The sequence below is a fragment of the Orbilia oligospora genome (assembly GCF_000225545.1).
Source record: "Orbilia oligospora ATCC 24927 unplaced genomic scaffold scaffold00210, whole genome shotgun sequence".
Taxonomy (NCBI): domain Eukaryota; kingdom Fungi; phylum Ascomycota; class Orbiliomycetes; order Orbiliales; family Orbiliaceae; genus Orbilia; species Orbilia oligospora.
In genome coordinates, this window is record NW_011645767.1 from 165,203 (window position 1) to 178,016 (window position 12,814).

At 45.1% G+C, this 12,814-nt stretch overlaps 3 protein-coding genes across 3 annotated transcripts; 2 read left to right on the forward strand and 1 right to left on the reverse strand.

Moving 5' to 3' along the window:
• Positions 1–695: 695 nt before the first annotated feature.
• Positions 696–6,097, forward strand: AOL_s00210g38 (uncharacterized protein; the record flags this gene model as incomplete). The annotated part of the gene is made up of 4 exons (XM_011128840.1): positions 696–1,009; positions 1,101–4,652; positions 4,709–5,070; positions 5,133–6,097. The coding sequence occupies 4 exons, from the start codon at positions 696–698 to the stop codon at positions 6,095–6,097; spliced, it is 5,193 nt and encodes a 1,730-aa protein (XP_011127142.1).
• Positions 6,098–7,047: 950 nt separating this feature from the next.
• On the reverse strand, positions 7,048–7,862 carry AOL_s00210g39 (uncharacterized protein; the record flags this gene model as incomplete). Its single annotated transcript, XM_011128841.1, has 3 exons — positions 7,048–7,120; positions 7,235–7,466; positions 7,592–7,862. The coding sequence occupies 3 exons, from the start codon at positions 7,860–7,862 to the stop codon at positions 7,048–7,050; spliced, it is 576 nt and encodes a 191-aa protein (XP_011127143.1).
• A 1,113-nt stretch (positions 7,863–8,975) lies between these two features.
• AOL_s00210g40 (uncharacterized protein) lies at positions 8,976–12,765 on the forward strand (the record flags this gene model as incomplete). The annotated part of the gene is made up of 3 exons (XM_011128842.1): positions 8,976–9,273; positions 9,395–12,215; positions 12,312–12,765. The coding sequence occupies 3 exons, from the start codon at positions 8,976–8,978 to the stop codon at positions 12,763–12,765; spliced, it is 3,573 nt and encodes a 1,190-aa protein (XP_011127144.1).
• Positions 12,766–12,814: the final 49 nt, after the last annotated feature.

Below are 12,814 nucleotides of genomic sequence, written 5' to 3' on the forward strand. Positions count from 1 at the left end.
AGACCCCCTTTGGGTGTTCTTCCGCTTCTTATTCTTTGCTTCCCAAGCAAATAAACCATCTAATTCCAGCTCACGAAAACGACAAAAAATATATACACAATCACTACTGTTATTACTACTGCTACATATTACTACTACCACTACTACTAATAATTTATATCACGATTTGAGAAGAAAGAGACGAGAAGAGAAAGAAAAAGTGTTTTTGTTCTTCATAGCTTCTTCGGTTTCATCCCTTTCTCAACTCAACTCAACGACCTCCTTCGAGTTGCGGCTCCTTGACGACCTCCCAGTCCATTCGGTTGGGCCCGTATGTTCCTTTAATTCATCAAAGGTATCGTATACCTTTTTTTTAGACGGATAGCATCTCAGACAAACAGACCGCGACTCTCGTGAATTCTAGCCGTTTGTGCTAGACTTGCAAACAGGTATGTACTCACTCACTCGCTCGCTCACCTCTGGTGTATCCACCGTGAATATATTAGTATTATTATTATCATCATGCCTTCGATCACGTTGTTCATCATTCCCATCGTGTCAACGGCCAACCTCCCCCCCCTTTGATGGTGGTAGTGGCCCGACCCGACCAAACCAAATATTCCTCAACCCCCTTTGTGTAGCAATCAATTCATTTCAAATTGAATTAAAGGAACAAAGACACTAACGTGACAATGTCCGACATCTTAGTCGACGAGATGGCTCACGGCCACCGCCATTCTGTCTATTCTACTGCCTCGGGGGCAATGCCCTCCAATCAACAGGCATCAGGCAACATCAATACTTCTTCTTTGATTGCCTCTCTTCACAATGCATTCGGGGCTGGCTCGTCCTTCCAGCTGGATGCCAGCACTAGTCTTGTCGTGACTAGTGCTCTTGCCTCTAGTGGTTCAAATGGTACCATGGGTACCAACGTTGGTGCTTCCGGTGCGGATACCATCGATACTTCTCTCACTTCGCGAGTATGGGAACACGCTCGTCGACGTGCTGAGGATCAGTGTGTCGTTCTTGCGTGAGTACACCAACCAACCTACTACTTGCTTTTATAACCTTCAATCGATGAATAATCTTGATTTGACTAACTCTCCACAAAAAAAAAATAGTTCTCTCACACCGGCATCGACAACTCCTGCTCTTACTCCTCTCCTAGATAGCTTCCCTCGTCCTCCGACAATTCTAGCTTCTACTTTGAACACTATCCGTCCATTCCTTACTGCTCTCTCCCCGTTGGCTCCCCAGACTCCACTCCATAATGGTCTCGTTGTTACTCATCACATTTCCCTCGACGGAGAGCCAGTCTCGTGTTCTATTGCCCTTACCCCTGAAGGCATTGATACAGCCAGAGGTCTTACACACATTCCAGCTCAGGTTGGCTATCGTGGTTTCGACGTTTTCTACTATCTACTTTCATCTGCCTCTTCTCCCCAAGAACGTGAATACCTCTCCCTCCAATCACCCGACAAATATGCCCTCCTTCGACGATCCGGCACTTATTTCCCACCAGCATGGCATCCAACTGCCGACGACGCTGCCGGTGCTGAGGACTTCCGACAAGGTCTTAGGGACATTGGTATCAAGGGTAGTCTGCTCAGAGGTGTTCTCTCGGTTCTTGCCGGTATCCTCAAGCTAGGAAACACTATTAGCGTTTTGACACCAGATGATGAAGTAGAGGAAGTCTGCGAGGATGTTGCCGGTCTCTTGGGCATCGATCCTCAGGTCTTCGTCGATATGGGTGCTGAAGACCGTGAAAGATTCATCGGTACCGCTTATGAGAACCTCGTCAATTGGATCATCACCAAGGCCAACGCTGCCATGGAAGCTCAATTCAACGCCAAAAAGGAATCCGGTGACAGCAGCAATGGAGACACTGTTGCTATCTCTCTCGTCGAGATCCCCAACGAAGCTCAAGCCAAGGCCCTATCAATGAGAATTGTTTTTGATGACGAAATGGGAATCAATGCCGAAATGAAAGATGATGGGCTCGAAGTTACTCCTGCCAACAGCGCGGTTCTCCGTGAGATGAAGCAGGCTATCCTTGATTTCGAAGGAGACTCCTCTAAGCAACGCGAGAAGGACTACGAAAAAGACAGAAAGGAGGGCTTGATGGAGAAGATCGGACGGGAAGTCGAATCCGAGGGCTTCTTGAAACAAGTCCTTCTCCCCGAAGAAAACGGCATCAAGTTTGAAAAGTTGGACGTTATGTCCGTTCTTTCCACCAGCCGAACCTGGTTCCACCTTTCTCTAAGCCCAAGCGATGGAACATCTGCTCCAGATTCCCGTGCCATGTCCCTTTCCACCCAAGCCGGCTGGTCTGCAGCTACCGTCTCCCGACAAATCAGAGCTTGGAGATTGGTAGAGTGGTCCAACCGCAGGAACAAGCGTCTTGACTTCACAGCCGACTTTGATTTTGACGAAATCTACCAGAGATACAACATGCTCGGCTGCCTCTCTGGCCGTGATGGTGTTGAGACCTGGGTTATTGAGAAAGGGTGGAGCAACGGGGAAGCCGTTGTCGGTAAGGAGAGGGTTTGGATGAGCGAATCCGCCTGGTGGCAAGTGGAGTCGATGCTTGACATTAGACCCGGGATGGGAATGGGTACGATGGGCCCTGGGTACGCTGAAACCCCAGGATCTTTTAACGCCCTTTCTCGCAACAATAGCGGTTTCTTCCCACCCATGGGATCTAACGGCCTCATGGCACAAGGCGAGAGCCGTGACAACTTGCTCAACAGTGTTGCCTCGCAAAGTGGTGACAATCCCGCAACCGGCCTCATTAATAGACCCATGTCCATGGCTCCTCCTCGCGCTCTTGGTGTCGCCGATAAAGGTGAAAAGGAGATCGATTCTGGATACAATCCAGAGACTCTCAAGGACGAAGAAATCGCCAAAAAGGTCAAGATTCAAAAGGCACCACGAACCATTGGTCGCCGTGTCTGGGTTGCTTTCGTCTGGGCTATGACTTTCTGGATTCCCTCTATCTTACTCCGATATGTCGGCCGTATGCGAAGACCAGACGTCCGATTTGCCTGGAGAGAAAAAGTTGTTCTTTTCTTCTGGATCTTGGTTGCAAACGGTGCTCTCGTCTTCTACATTGTTGGTCTCGCTGATGTCGTCTGTCCGGAATCGAAAAACACATTCAGTGTTAAAGAAGTTGGATACCATACAGATGAAAACGACTTTTGGGTTGCGATCAACGGAACGGCTTACGATATCACGAAATTTTGGCGTATCGACCATAGCGATACTGACACCCCTGTCCTCGGCGCGACAATGAAAGCGGTCGCCGGAATGGACCTTACTGCCTACTTCCAAATGCCTCTTACCGTTGCCTGTCCAGGGGTGGTGGATGATGACACTGTCTACCTCCGATTCAATAACACTAACGCCATTGAGCAACCTACCGTCGAGCATCTCATCGGAAACAGACAGCCTGATCGACGTTCTGTCCTTTTCAACAAGAACTGGTACCAAGACCGCTTCAAGCCCAAGATCAAGGAATACTACAAGGGACGTGTTGTCTATAAAAAGGAAGATGTTGCCAGCGAGGGTTTGAGATACTCTCGCAACTGGTTCATTCTCGATGGCCACATCTACGATCTTACAAACTACTTCTACTCCCAAAAATTGATCGGTGACCGTTACTTCAATTTCTTCAACGAATCATTCACTGATATTGTTCAATCCAACCCCGGTGGCGATATTTCTACCCAGTTCCGAGATAACCTCGGACCAAACCGTCAGCGCAACTACCGCAATTGCTTGGACAATGCTTTCCACATTGGTACTCTCGACGTCAGGGACTCCGCTCGATGCAAGGTCCAAGGTTACATTCTGCTCTCCTTGGCCGTTGTTCTCTGTTCCGTCATTGGTATCAAGTTTCTTGCTGCTCTCCAACTTGGAGGAAAGAAGTCCCCATCTATGCAAGACAAGTTCGTTATCTGCCAAGTTCCCGCGTATACCGAAGGTGAAGACTCCCTGCGGAAAGCCATCGACTCCCTAACCGCTCTGAACTATGAAAACAAACGTAAGCTCATGTTCATCATTTGCGACGGAATGGTTATCGGTGGCGGAAACGACCAGGCTACACCCCAAATCATCCTTGACATCCTCGGCGTTGATCCTAGCGTTAACCCTCCAGCTCTCCCTTTCAAGAGTGTTGGCGAAGGTTCTAAGCAACTCAATTATGGCAAGGTTTACTCTGGTTTGTATGAATACGAAGGTCGGGTTGTTCCTTATATCGTCGTCGTTAAAGTCGGCAAGGAATCAGAGACCTCCAAACCCGGCAATCGTGGTAAGCGTGACTCGCAGGTTCTTCTCATGGACTTCTTGAACAAGGTTCACCACCGCACTCCCATGTCTCCACTTCAGCTCGAACTCTTCCACCAAATCAACAATGTCATCGGTGTGGATCCTGAACTTTACGAGTACTTGCTCATGGTTGATGCCGATACTTGCGTCCGCGAGGACTCGTTGAACCGTTTGATTTCTGCTTGTGCCAATAACGCAAAGATTGCTGGTATTTGTGGTGAAACCTCTTTGGAAAACGAAGAGCAGAGTTGGTGGACTATGATCCAGGTTTACGAATACTATATCTCCCATCATCTTGCCAAATCCTTCGAATCTCTCTTCGGATCCGTCACCTGTCTTCCCGGATGGTAAGTCAAAGCTCAATTTCAGTAAATGATGTTACTCTCTGCTAACAAAATAATAGTTTCTGCATGTACCGTCTTAGAACTGCCGACAAGGGCCGCCCATTGATCATCTCTAGCAAGGTCATTGACGAATACTCCGATGGCAATGTTGACACTCTCCACAAGAAAAATCTGTTGTCCCTTGGTGAGGATCGTTTCTTGACTACTTTGATGACCAAGCATTTCCCACATATGAGCTTCAAATTTATTCCCGACGCATATGCTCTTACCGCTGCCCCCGAAACCTGGAGCGTCTTGCTTTCCCAGAGACGTCGTTGGATCAATTCTACAATCCACAACTTGGTTGAATTGATGTGGCTGAAGGATATGTGTGGTTTCTGTTTGTTCTCCATGAGATTCATTGTCTTCATCGATCTTGCTGGTAAGCTACCCCCATCCCATCTCCTCTGGTCCAAGAGTGGCATAAACTAACGTAAACCATAGGTACCATTATGCTTCCGTCTACTTGTGCCTACATTGTCTATCTTATCTACCAGGCTGCCAATCCTACCGGTCAATTCCCCCAGATCTCGCTTATCATGATTGCTGTTGTCTACGGTCTTCAAGCTCTCATTTTCTTGATCAAACGTCAATGGCAGCACATCGGATGGATGATTATCTACATTCTAGCCTACCCGGTTTACTCCTTCATCCTTCCAATGTACTCTTTCTGGAAGCAAGACGATTTCTCATGGGGTTCCACCCGTATCGTTGTTGGCGAGGCTGGTGACAAGAAGATCGTTGCTGTCGAAGAGGAAGAGTTCGATCCTGCTTCCATCCCACTTCAAACATGGGATGACTATGCCGCTCAGAATAGTCTCCCTGGCCGAAGAGTCGCCACCCATGTTGAAAAGTACTATGACGACGCTGGTGGTCACGGCCACGGATACGAGATGGATGACATGCAGAGCGTTTACTCTTCTGTTAAGCCCGCTAGCACCCTTCACTTTGGAGGAAACCCATACTTGGCACCACACCCACACAGCCCATCACCCCTTGGTCGAAACTCGGTTCGCCAGAGCTCTTACTCGAATTTTAATAGAAGCGCGAGTCCGAGCCGGGCGATGAGCCAGGCTGGTGATTACTGGGCAGAGACACACGGTGGTAACGGACGCAGCGAGGGTAACTTGCTTTCGCCGTCACCAAGTCCTGGATTCCAGAGAGCACTTAGCGGCTATGCTGGGTCGAGGCCGGCAAGTAGCGTGCTTGATTTCCAGAGGGGTCTTCAGGGACCAGACGATGCCACCATCACGGCCGTCGTGAGGGATTGTCTAAATGCGGTTGATTTGGATACAGTAACGAAGAAGCAGGTCAGGGCACTCGTCGAGCAGAGATTGCAGACTGAGTTGACAGGGGACAGAAGGAAGTTCTTGGATTCACAGATTGATATACAACTATCGCAAATGTAAGCGCGCGAGGTTGTGATATATATACATAGTATTTTTTTGTTCTGTAGTTTTTGTTTTGTGTGACTTTTTTTTTTTCTCTCTCTCGTTGACTTTACCTTTGTGCTTGGAACAAAAAAAAGAGCTTGTGAATTTGCATATTGTTGGGAGTTTTCTTTTTTTTTTATATACTTAACTTATTATTATATTATATTATTAGTACTCTCGCTCCCTTCTCCCCCCCTTTTTTTTTCTCTCTTTTTGTTCATTCACTTGCGTGTATCTTAACATGGTTGGCGGATAATGGGTCTTTTTTTTCCAATCTTAAGCTCCTGGATTTTGATATATTAATGTCGTGATCAATCGCTGTTTAATTGTCCCTTTTATAATTTAGCCCTAAGGTGAAATTTTGTTTCCTCGGCCGGTCTCGCAGTATTGTCTAGATGATCTATCCGGCAGCAGCAGCCCTTATGTTATTTTGGTTAGCTTATAATTGATTGGAGGCTTAAATTAATTAGCCATGAAATTGATGAGTTTTGGTTTTTGATATTTACGTAGACAGATATATAGACGGCTTTTTTAAAGTTACATTGGGATGGAGGTGCCAGTACTCTGTTTTTGTTGACGTTGGACATGTTTAATTTCGTAAGATATTACTGCGGGATGGAAGCTTGTGGAGTTGATTATTGGATCGATGTTTGAGTATAATTAATTGGTTGGTTGATTTTGTTATTGAAGGGGGGTGGGGTTTATTATGAGTAGTATGTATATCTATCTTGATACTTACTTAGTCAAGATGGTACAACGTAGAAAATTCTTGTTAATTGCTCATACATTTTAAATATCTAATGTATTAAAGTAATTAACCTAATCCCCGTTCTGGGTATTTGTATGATATAGTTAAATATATACAATTTAGGTTTTTGATGTAGTAGGTAGGTATATATAGATCTATCTTTTTTGAGAGAGAGATTTTATAAATCCTTTGCTAACCTCGTAATCTCATCTTTGGTGACCTGACTAACCCTTCCGGCGTTTTTGATTACTCTATATATTTTCATATCAAAAAGATGTTAGTCTTAAATACTTAAATAAACAAAATAATAATAATAATAAAAATAATAATAATAAAAATAATAAAAAGGGGATATTATTACGTACTTCTCCAATAAATGCTCCACAGTCTGTCCCGGATCGGTAATCGCTATCCCCCTAGATGTTTTAATCCTAGCTACTTGAAAGGCTAGAAAGAATTTTGGAGCTTTGATGGATAATGAGCCGCCTATGCTGCGCACTGCGGCTTCTTGGGATAGGTAGGTGTTTAGACGGTTGGTGAAGAGGGTTAGTGAAGCTGAGGATGGGGGGGAGGGGGTTGAGAAGGTTGTTAGGGCGACTATTGTAGATATTTATTATACTGGGGTTAGTTTGAGGTTTACTTGTTTATTTTTAAGTAGGTACCTATATATTTAGAACTAAAGAATCAAAGAGAGAGAAGGGGAGGGGGAATGTTAAACGAACAATCCAAAGGTAACAAATCACTATTCTCGAAGTTTATAGAGGAAAATTTAACTCCTCCGGATATCGTGTCCGGGATGTTCTGTAACGGTCGAACGGAGACGTCGCAGGTGACGGTTGATGCTAAGTCGTTGGCGATTTTGAGGGTTTCGGCGGGGAGTGGGGTGGATCCTATTATGAAACATGGGGATTGACGACGGGAGATGAATGGGATGGAGAGGGAGAGGGAGGAGGGGAGGAGGGTTAGAGCTGTGAGGAGGGTTGGGATGTGCATTTTGAGGGAGGGATGGATTATGGATTATGGATTTGGGAGGGGTATTTGGGGATGAAGGTGATCGATGGAGAGGAAGGAAGGGAATAGGAAGTGAAGGTAGAAGTGAATGGGAATAGGAATAGTGAATAGGAATAGTGAATGAAAGAAAAAGCTGCTCAACAGCAAAGAAGTGAAGTGAATGTCAAAAATGAAGATATCAAAAACCGTCCTGGCGACTCGCGCTGAAGAGGAAAGAGAAGCTATTGTAACTCAAACGGCAAAGTACTCTACTTATATATTTCTCAAAAAGCGATCTCATACATATAAAATAAAAAAGAAGCACAAATTGATATCATCAGGCATCAGTTTCAACCATCTGTATTAAGCGTTCTATTCCAACGTATAGTAAGAAGGTTCTGTCGAAACATTCGTCTGATCCTTCTGTGAAAATCCACCAAAACTTTCGAAACATGTTACAGTTTGACAGGATACTACCTATTTTACTAGCGCCGGACCACGGTTTTTAGTGTATCATCTGGTATTTATTGTTTTTTTTGAAACGGAATTCTAGAGGATTGGAAAGGTTTAAACGGTGAAGTAAGAATAGAGATGGGAGAGTGGTAAAAAGTGGGGCGTCGGTTCGAACCGGTTCCAAGGAGGCGAGCTTTGAACGGTTTGTGTTGGAAGTCGATGCCCCTTGTTGCAGATTTGGCAGGGTCCCTTTTTGGGTGCACCGCGGTTAAATTTGCCAATTGTTGATTGTCGATTGTTATTGATGGAAAATATTACTAGAAACTTGTAGGGATTATAGAATAGTTGTATTAAGAATATCTCTTTTCAATTTCATAAATTAATTTTTTTTTGATTTTTAAAATGTATCTTCTAGCCGAAGAATGGATGTGGTTGAAGTTATCAAGATGAAGTCGCGCCGTTTCGTGTTGGTGTTTTCGCCAATGCGCGTAAAGTAACCCCCTCCAAACATCCCGGACAAATACTGCTGCCAATATCTACAACCACCAAGCTAAGCACCCAAAGTAGCTATCAACATCGACATCAGCTACCAACAATGCCACAATCTATACCTCAAGCTCGAACAGCATAACCAAAATATTATATTTAATTGCAAATGGAGCAATGAACATCCCATCAGACCTATCATTCTCCTCCTACAACATCGATTCCGAACCCCAGATCCTACCAGAGCTAGACGAACTAGACGATATACCTGAAGACGACGAACTCCACGTTCTAGAAGCACAGCAGACAGCTGAAGATATCCAACTAGACTTCCAACATAGTGAAGATACACGTGAGGCTATTGAGGATACAGCTAGAGAGCGACAGGAGCGGTTGAGGAAGGAAGGGGTGGTTATTCAGCATACTGTGCCCAAGGGGGTTAGTTTGGGGTTTAGAAGCGATTTTGAGTATCCTGGTATGTTATTCTATGTACATATACATAAGTACATATACACCTTTGGAAATATATACTTCAAAAAGTTATTTAATGAAGGTTAATGCTAATAATTTGGAGTTTCGAATTTGGATTGTATTAGAGTCGCCATCTAAGAGATACGCTCAAGAATTACCAATCGACCGCTCCCAATTTACAGATATAACATTCTGCCCGAGCTCGCAAGTAGCACATATACTGCCTTCGTCGCCACCATTAGTAACAGCTTCGTCGCCACCACCTAAACAGGGGGAAGAGATCGAAGAAATGGAAGATAATCCATTTTCTATAGAAGAGGCCGAGCCTCCTATGGACATCGAAGAAAGTAACCCATTCAACATGCAAGACGACTCTACAGCTTCAAAATCAAACGGTGATAGTCAATTGAGTAATCCGTTTAGCATGGAAGCAGCAGAGGACGAAAAAGCTAATAACCCATTTACAATAATACAAAACGATGCGAATAATAATAATAATGGTAATAATAAAAGTTACAAAACACCTGCGGAGGAAAACATCTACGACAGAGCATACAGCCATCCCTTCGACATAGAAGAAAACCTAGACGACATAACCACCCCACGTCTCCCTCCTCAAACCAACATATCTTCTAAACCAATCGACAAAGAAAACCAGAACCCGGAAGATACTCCCTTCACTCTGGAAGAAGCAGATCCAACCACTCCTTCAATCTACACAGCTCCACCCACATCCCTCCTGCAACCTACACAATCACAACCAAAACCAAACGCCTACACCCGCACAAAAGTAGTCTCCTCCACCGGCGAAACAATCCACATCCTCCAACACCCTCCGAACCGTCTAAAAATCTACCGGAACTCCCTCGTAAACTCCCACCGATCAGAAAAAGAAAGAAACGACCCCCTCCCACGCTCCGAACGAAGATTCTACGGTATAGACATCTACAACCTAAAAGAACGTATAAAATCCGAAGCCGAAACCGCAAGACTGCAAGCCGAAGCCGACGCTGCCGCTCGCGAATTAGCCAATAAAGTCCAATCGTTGGCAATAACCAATAGCACCACTACAAAGTCCACAGTCAGTAGTTCTGATAAAAAGAATAGGAAATTACTATGGACGGAAAAATACCGTGCCAAGAGATTTACAGATCTTTTGGGTGACGAAAGAACCCATCGTCACATATTACGATGGCTTAAAGGATGGGATTCTATTGTTTTTGGAGCTGCGGCAGGGAAGAAGAACGATAAGTCAATGTTGAGCGAGGAACAGAGAAGTAGGAGAATATTACTCGTTACTGGACCACCTGGACTCGGAAAGACAACAATGGCACATGTACTTGCAAAACAAGCAGGGTACGAACCCCTCGAAATCAATGCATCAGATGACCGAACGGCCAGTGTGGTAAAAAACAGAATCAAAGACGTTGTCGGGACGAATACGGTACACATGGGGGACGCCAAACGCGGGAAACCCATCTGTGTGGTCATCGACGAAATCGATGGTGTTACCGGAGACGGGGCTGGCGAGGGTGGATTTATTAAAGCATTGGTAGATTTAATCGAGCAAGATAAACGGAATTCGGGAGACCCGGATGCTCAGGTTATGAAGAGGAAAGGGGGGAAGAAAGGAGAGAAATTTAGGTTTTTGAGGCCGATTATTGCTGTTTGTAATGATCTTTACGCCCCTAGTTTGAAGTCTTTGAGACCGTTGTGTGAGATTGTTTATACCAAAAGGCCACCGTTAGGATTGGTACTCGGGAGGCTGAAAGAAATCTTCGAGAGGGAAGGGGTAGAGGGGGACTCTGATGCTATCAGAAGACTTGTGGAGTTAGAAGGTGGGAATGGAAATATTAGCTCAGCAGATTTCATGGCAGAGTGGTCTGGTGACGTTAGAGGAGTTATGGTCGCTGGAGAATGGGCCTGCGGAAGACTATTGAGCGCAGCAGCAAAGGAAAACCTCAAAGAACCAGCAAAGACATCCACGATAGGAAAAGGCAAAGGAAAAGAAATACCAAAGATCCGAATGACCAAAAAATGGGTGGAAGAAGAATTCTCAAACGGCGGCGGACTAGGTGCCAACGACGGGGCCTCAAGCGGCGGCCGCGGCAACGGCGTCAGAGAAGTCGTAGAACGAGTCTTCCTCGAAGAAGACCCATCTGCTTCCTCCAGCTTCGTCTCAAAATCCACAAACAAAACCACCACCACCACCCAACAAACCCTCCCTTCAACATCCTCAAAATCCCGAACCATCCAAAAACTCAGAAACCTAATCGAATCCTCCGGCGAATTCGACAAAATCATGACCGACTGTTTTGCAAAATACCCAACCCACCCGTTCCACGACGACCCAACCCTCACAAAACCCAACAAAGCATACGAATGGATATTCATGCACGATCTATTAAACGCCAAAGTCTTCGGCGGAAGCCAAGATTATGAACTTACGCCTTATCTCAGCACCCCATTGTTAGGATTACATACGTTATTCGCCACACCCGCTGCAACAACATTAAAAGGCCGAAGAGCCTTCGGGAAGAAAGGAGGCAATAATAATAACGCAGGGGAAGAAGAAGAAATCATACCCCCCTTCTCCGGTGCAAAAGCCGATTTCGAAATGAGAGAAGCGCAAAAGGCCACAATGAGTACCTTGAGCCAATTAATCGGTATACTTCCTTATAATCTCATCAGAGGATTTAAACCCGTGGAAACGGTGGCATACGAACTAGCACCATTCCTGATCCAAATCATTCAACCAAAAGTCAACCCCGTATTAGTCGGCGGAAAAGATGGTCCCGGTGTGGCAAGTGTGAGAAGAGAGGTTGAGAAGAAAATGGTGGGAAGGGCGGTGGAGGTTTTGGCGGAGTGTAATGTTGGGTTTGAAAAATTGAGGGTTGAGGGGGATAGTATGGGGAGAGGTGGCGGGTGGGTGTTTAGGATGGAACCGTGAGTATATTCCTTATTTCTTTTTTATCTATAACCTGAAATTTTTTAATCTGAGGTTTATGGCGGTTTACTAACGGCGGGATACCTCTTATGAAGACCATTCGACGCTCTATCGAATTACAAAACATTCACACAAGACACACCAACCATGACCACCCGATTCGCAGTCCGTCAGGTCCTCGATCAAGAACTAAGAAAATTCACAGTTCTCCAACAAGAACGAATTCGTCAAGAAAGGTTCGCAGCTGCAAATCCAGGTGTGGATATAGGATTATCAGCATCTACAAGACAAAAGGAAAAAGAAAAGGAAAAAGAATTGAAAAAGAATGCTGGTGGTGGTAGTAGCGGTGTTAAACGAGATTTCTTTGGTAGGATTATAGCCCAAGATGATGGTGGTGATGGTGAAGATGGAGGGGATTCGGGGAGAAGTAAGAAGAGGAAGGTTGTGGGCGTTGGTGAAGGGGCGAAGATTTGGTGTAGTTTTAGAGAAGGGTTTAGTAATGCGGTTAAGAAGCCGATTACTTGGGATGAACTTATGGCGGGGCTTTGAAGAGCGGTTTCTTTTTTTGAATCATGATATTGATGATATATTAAGGTTT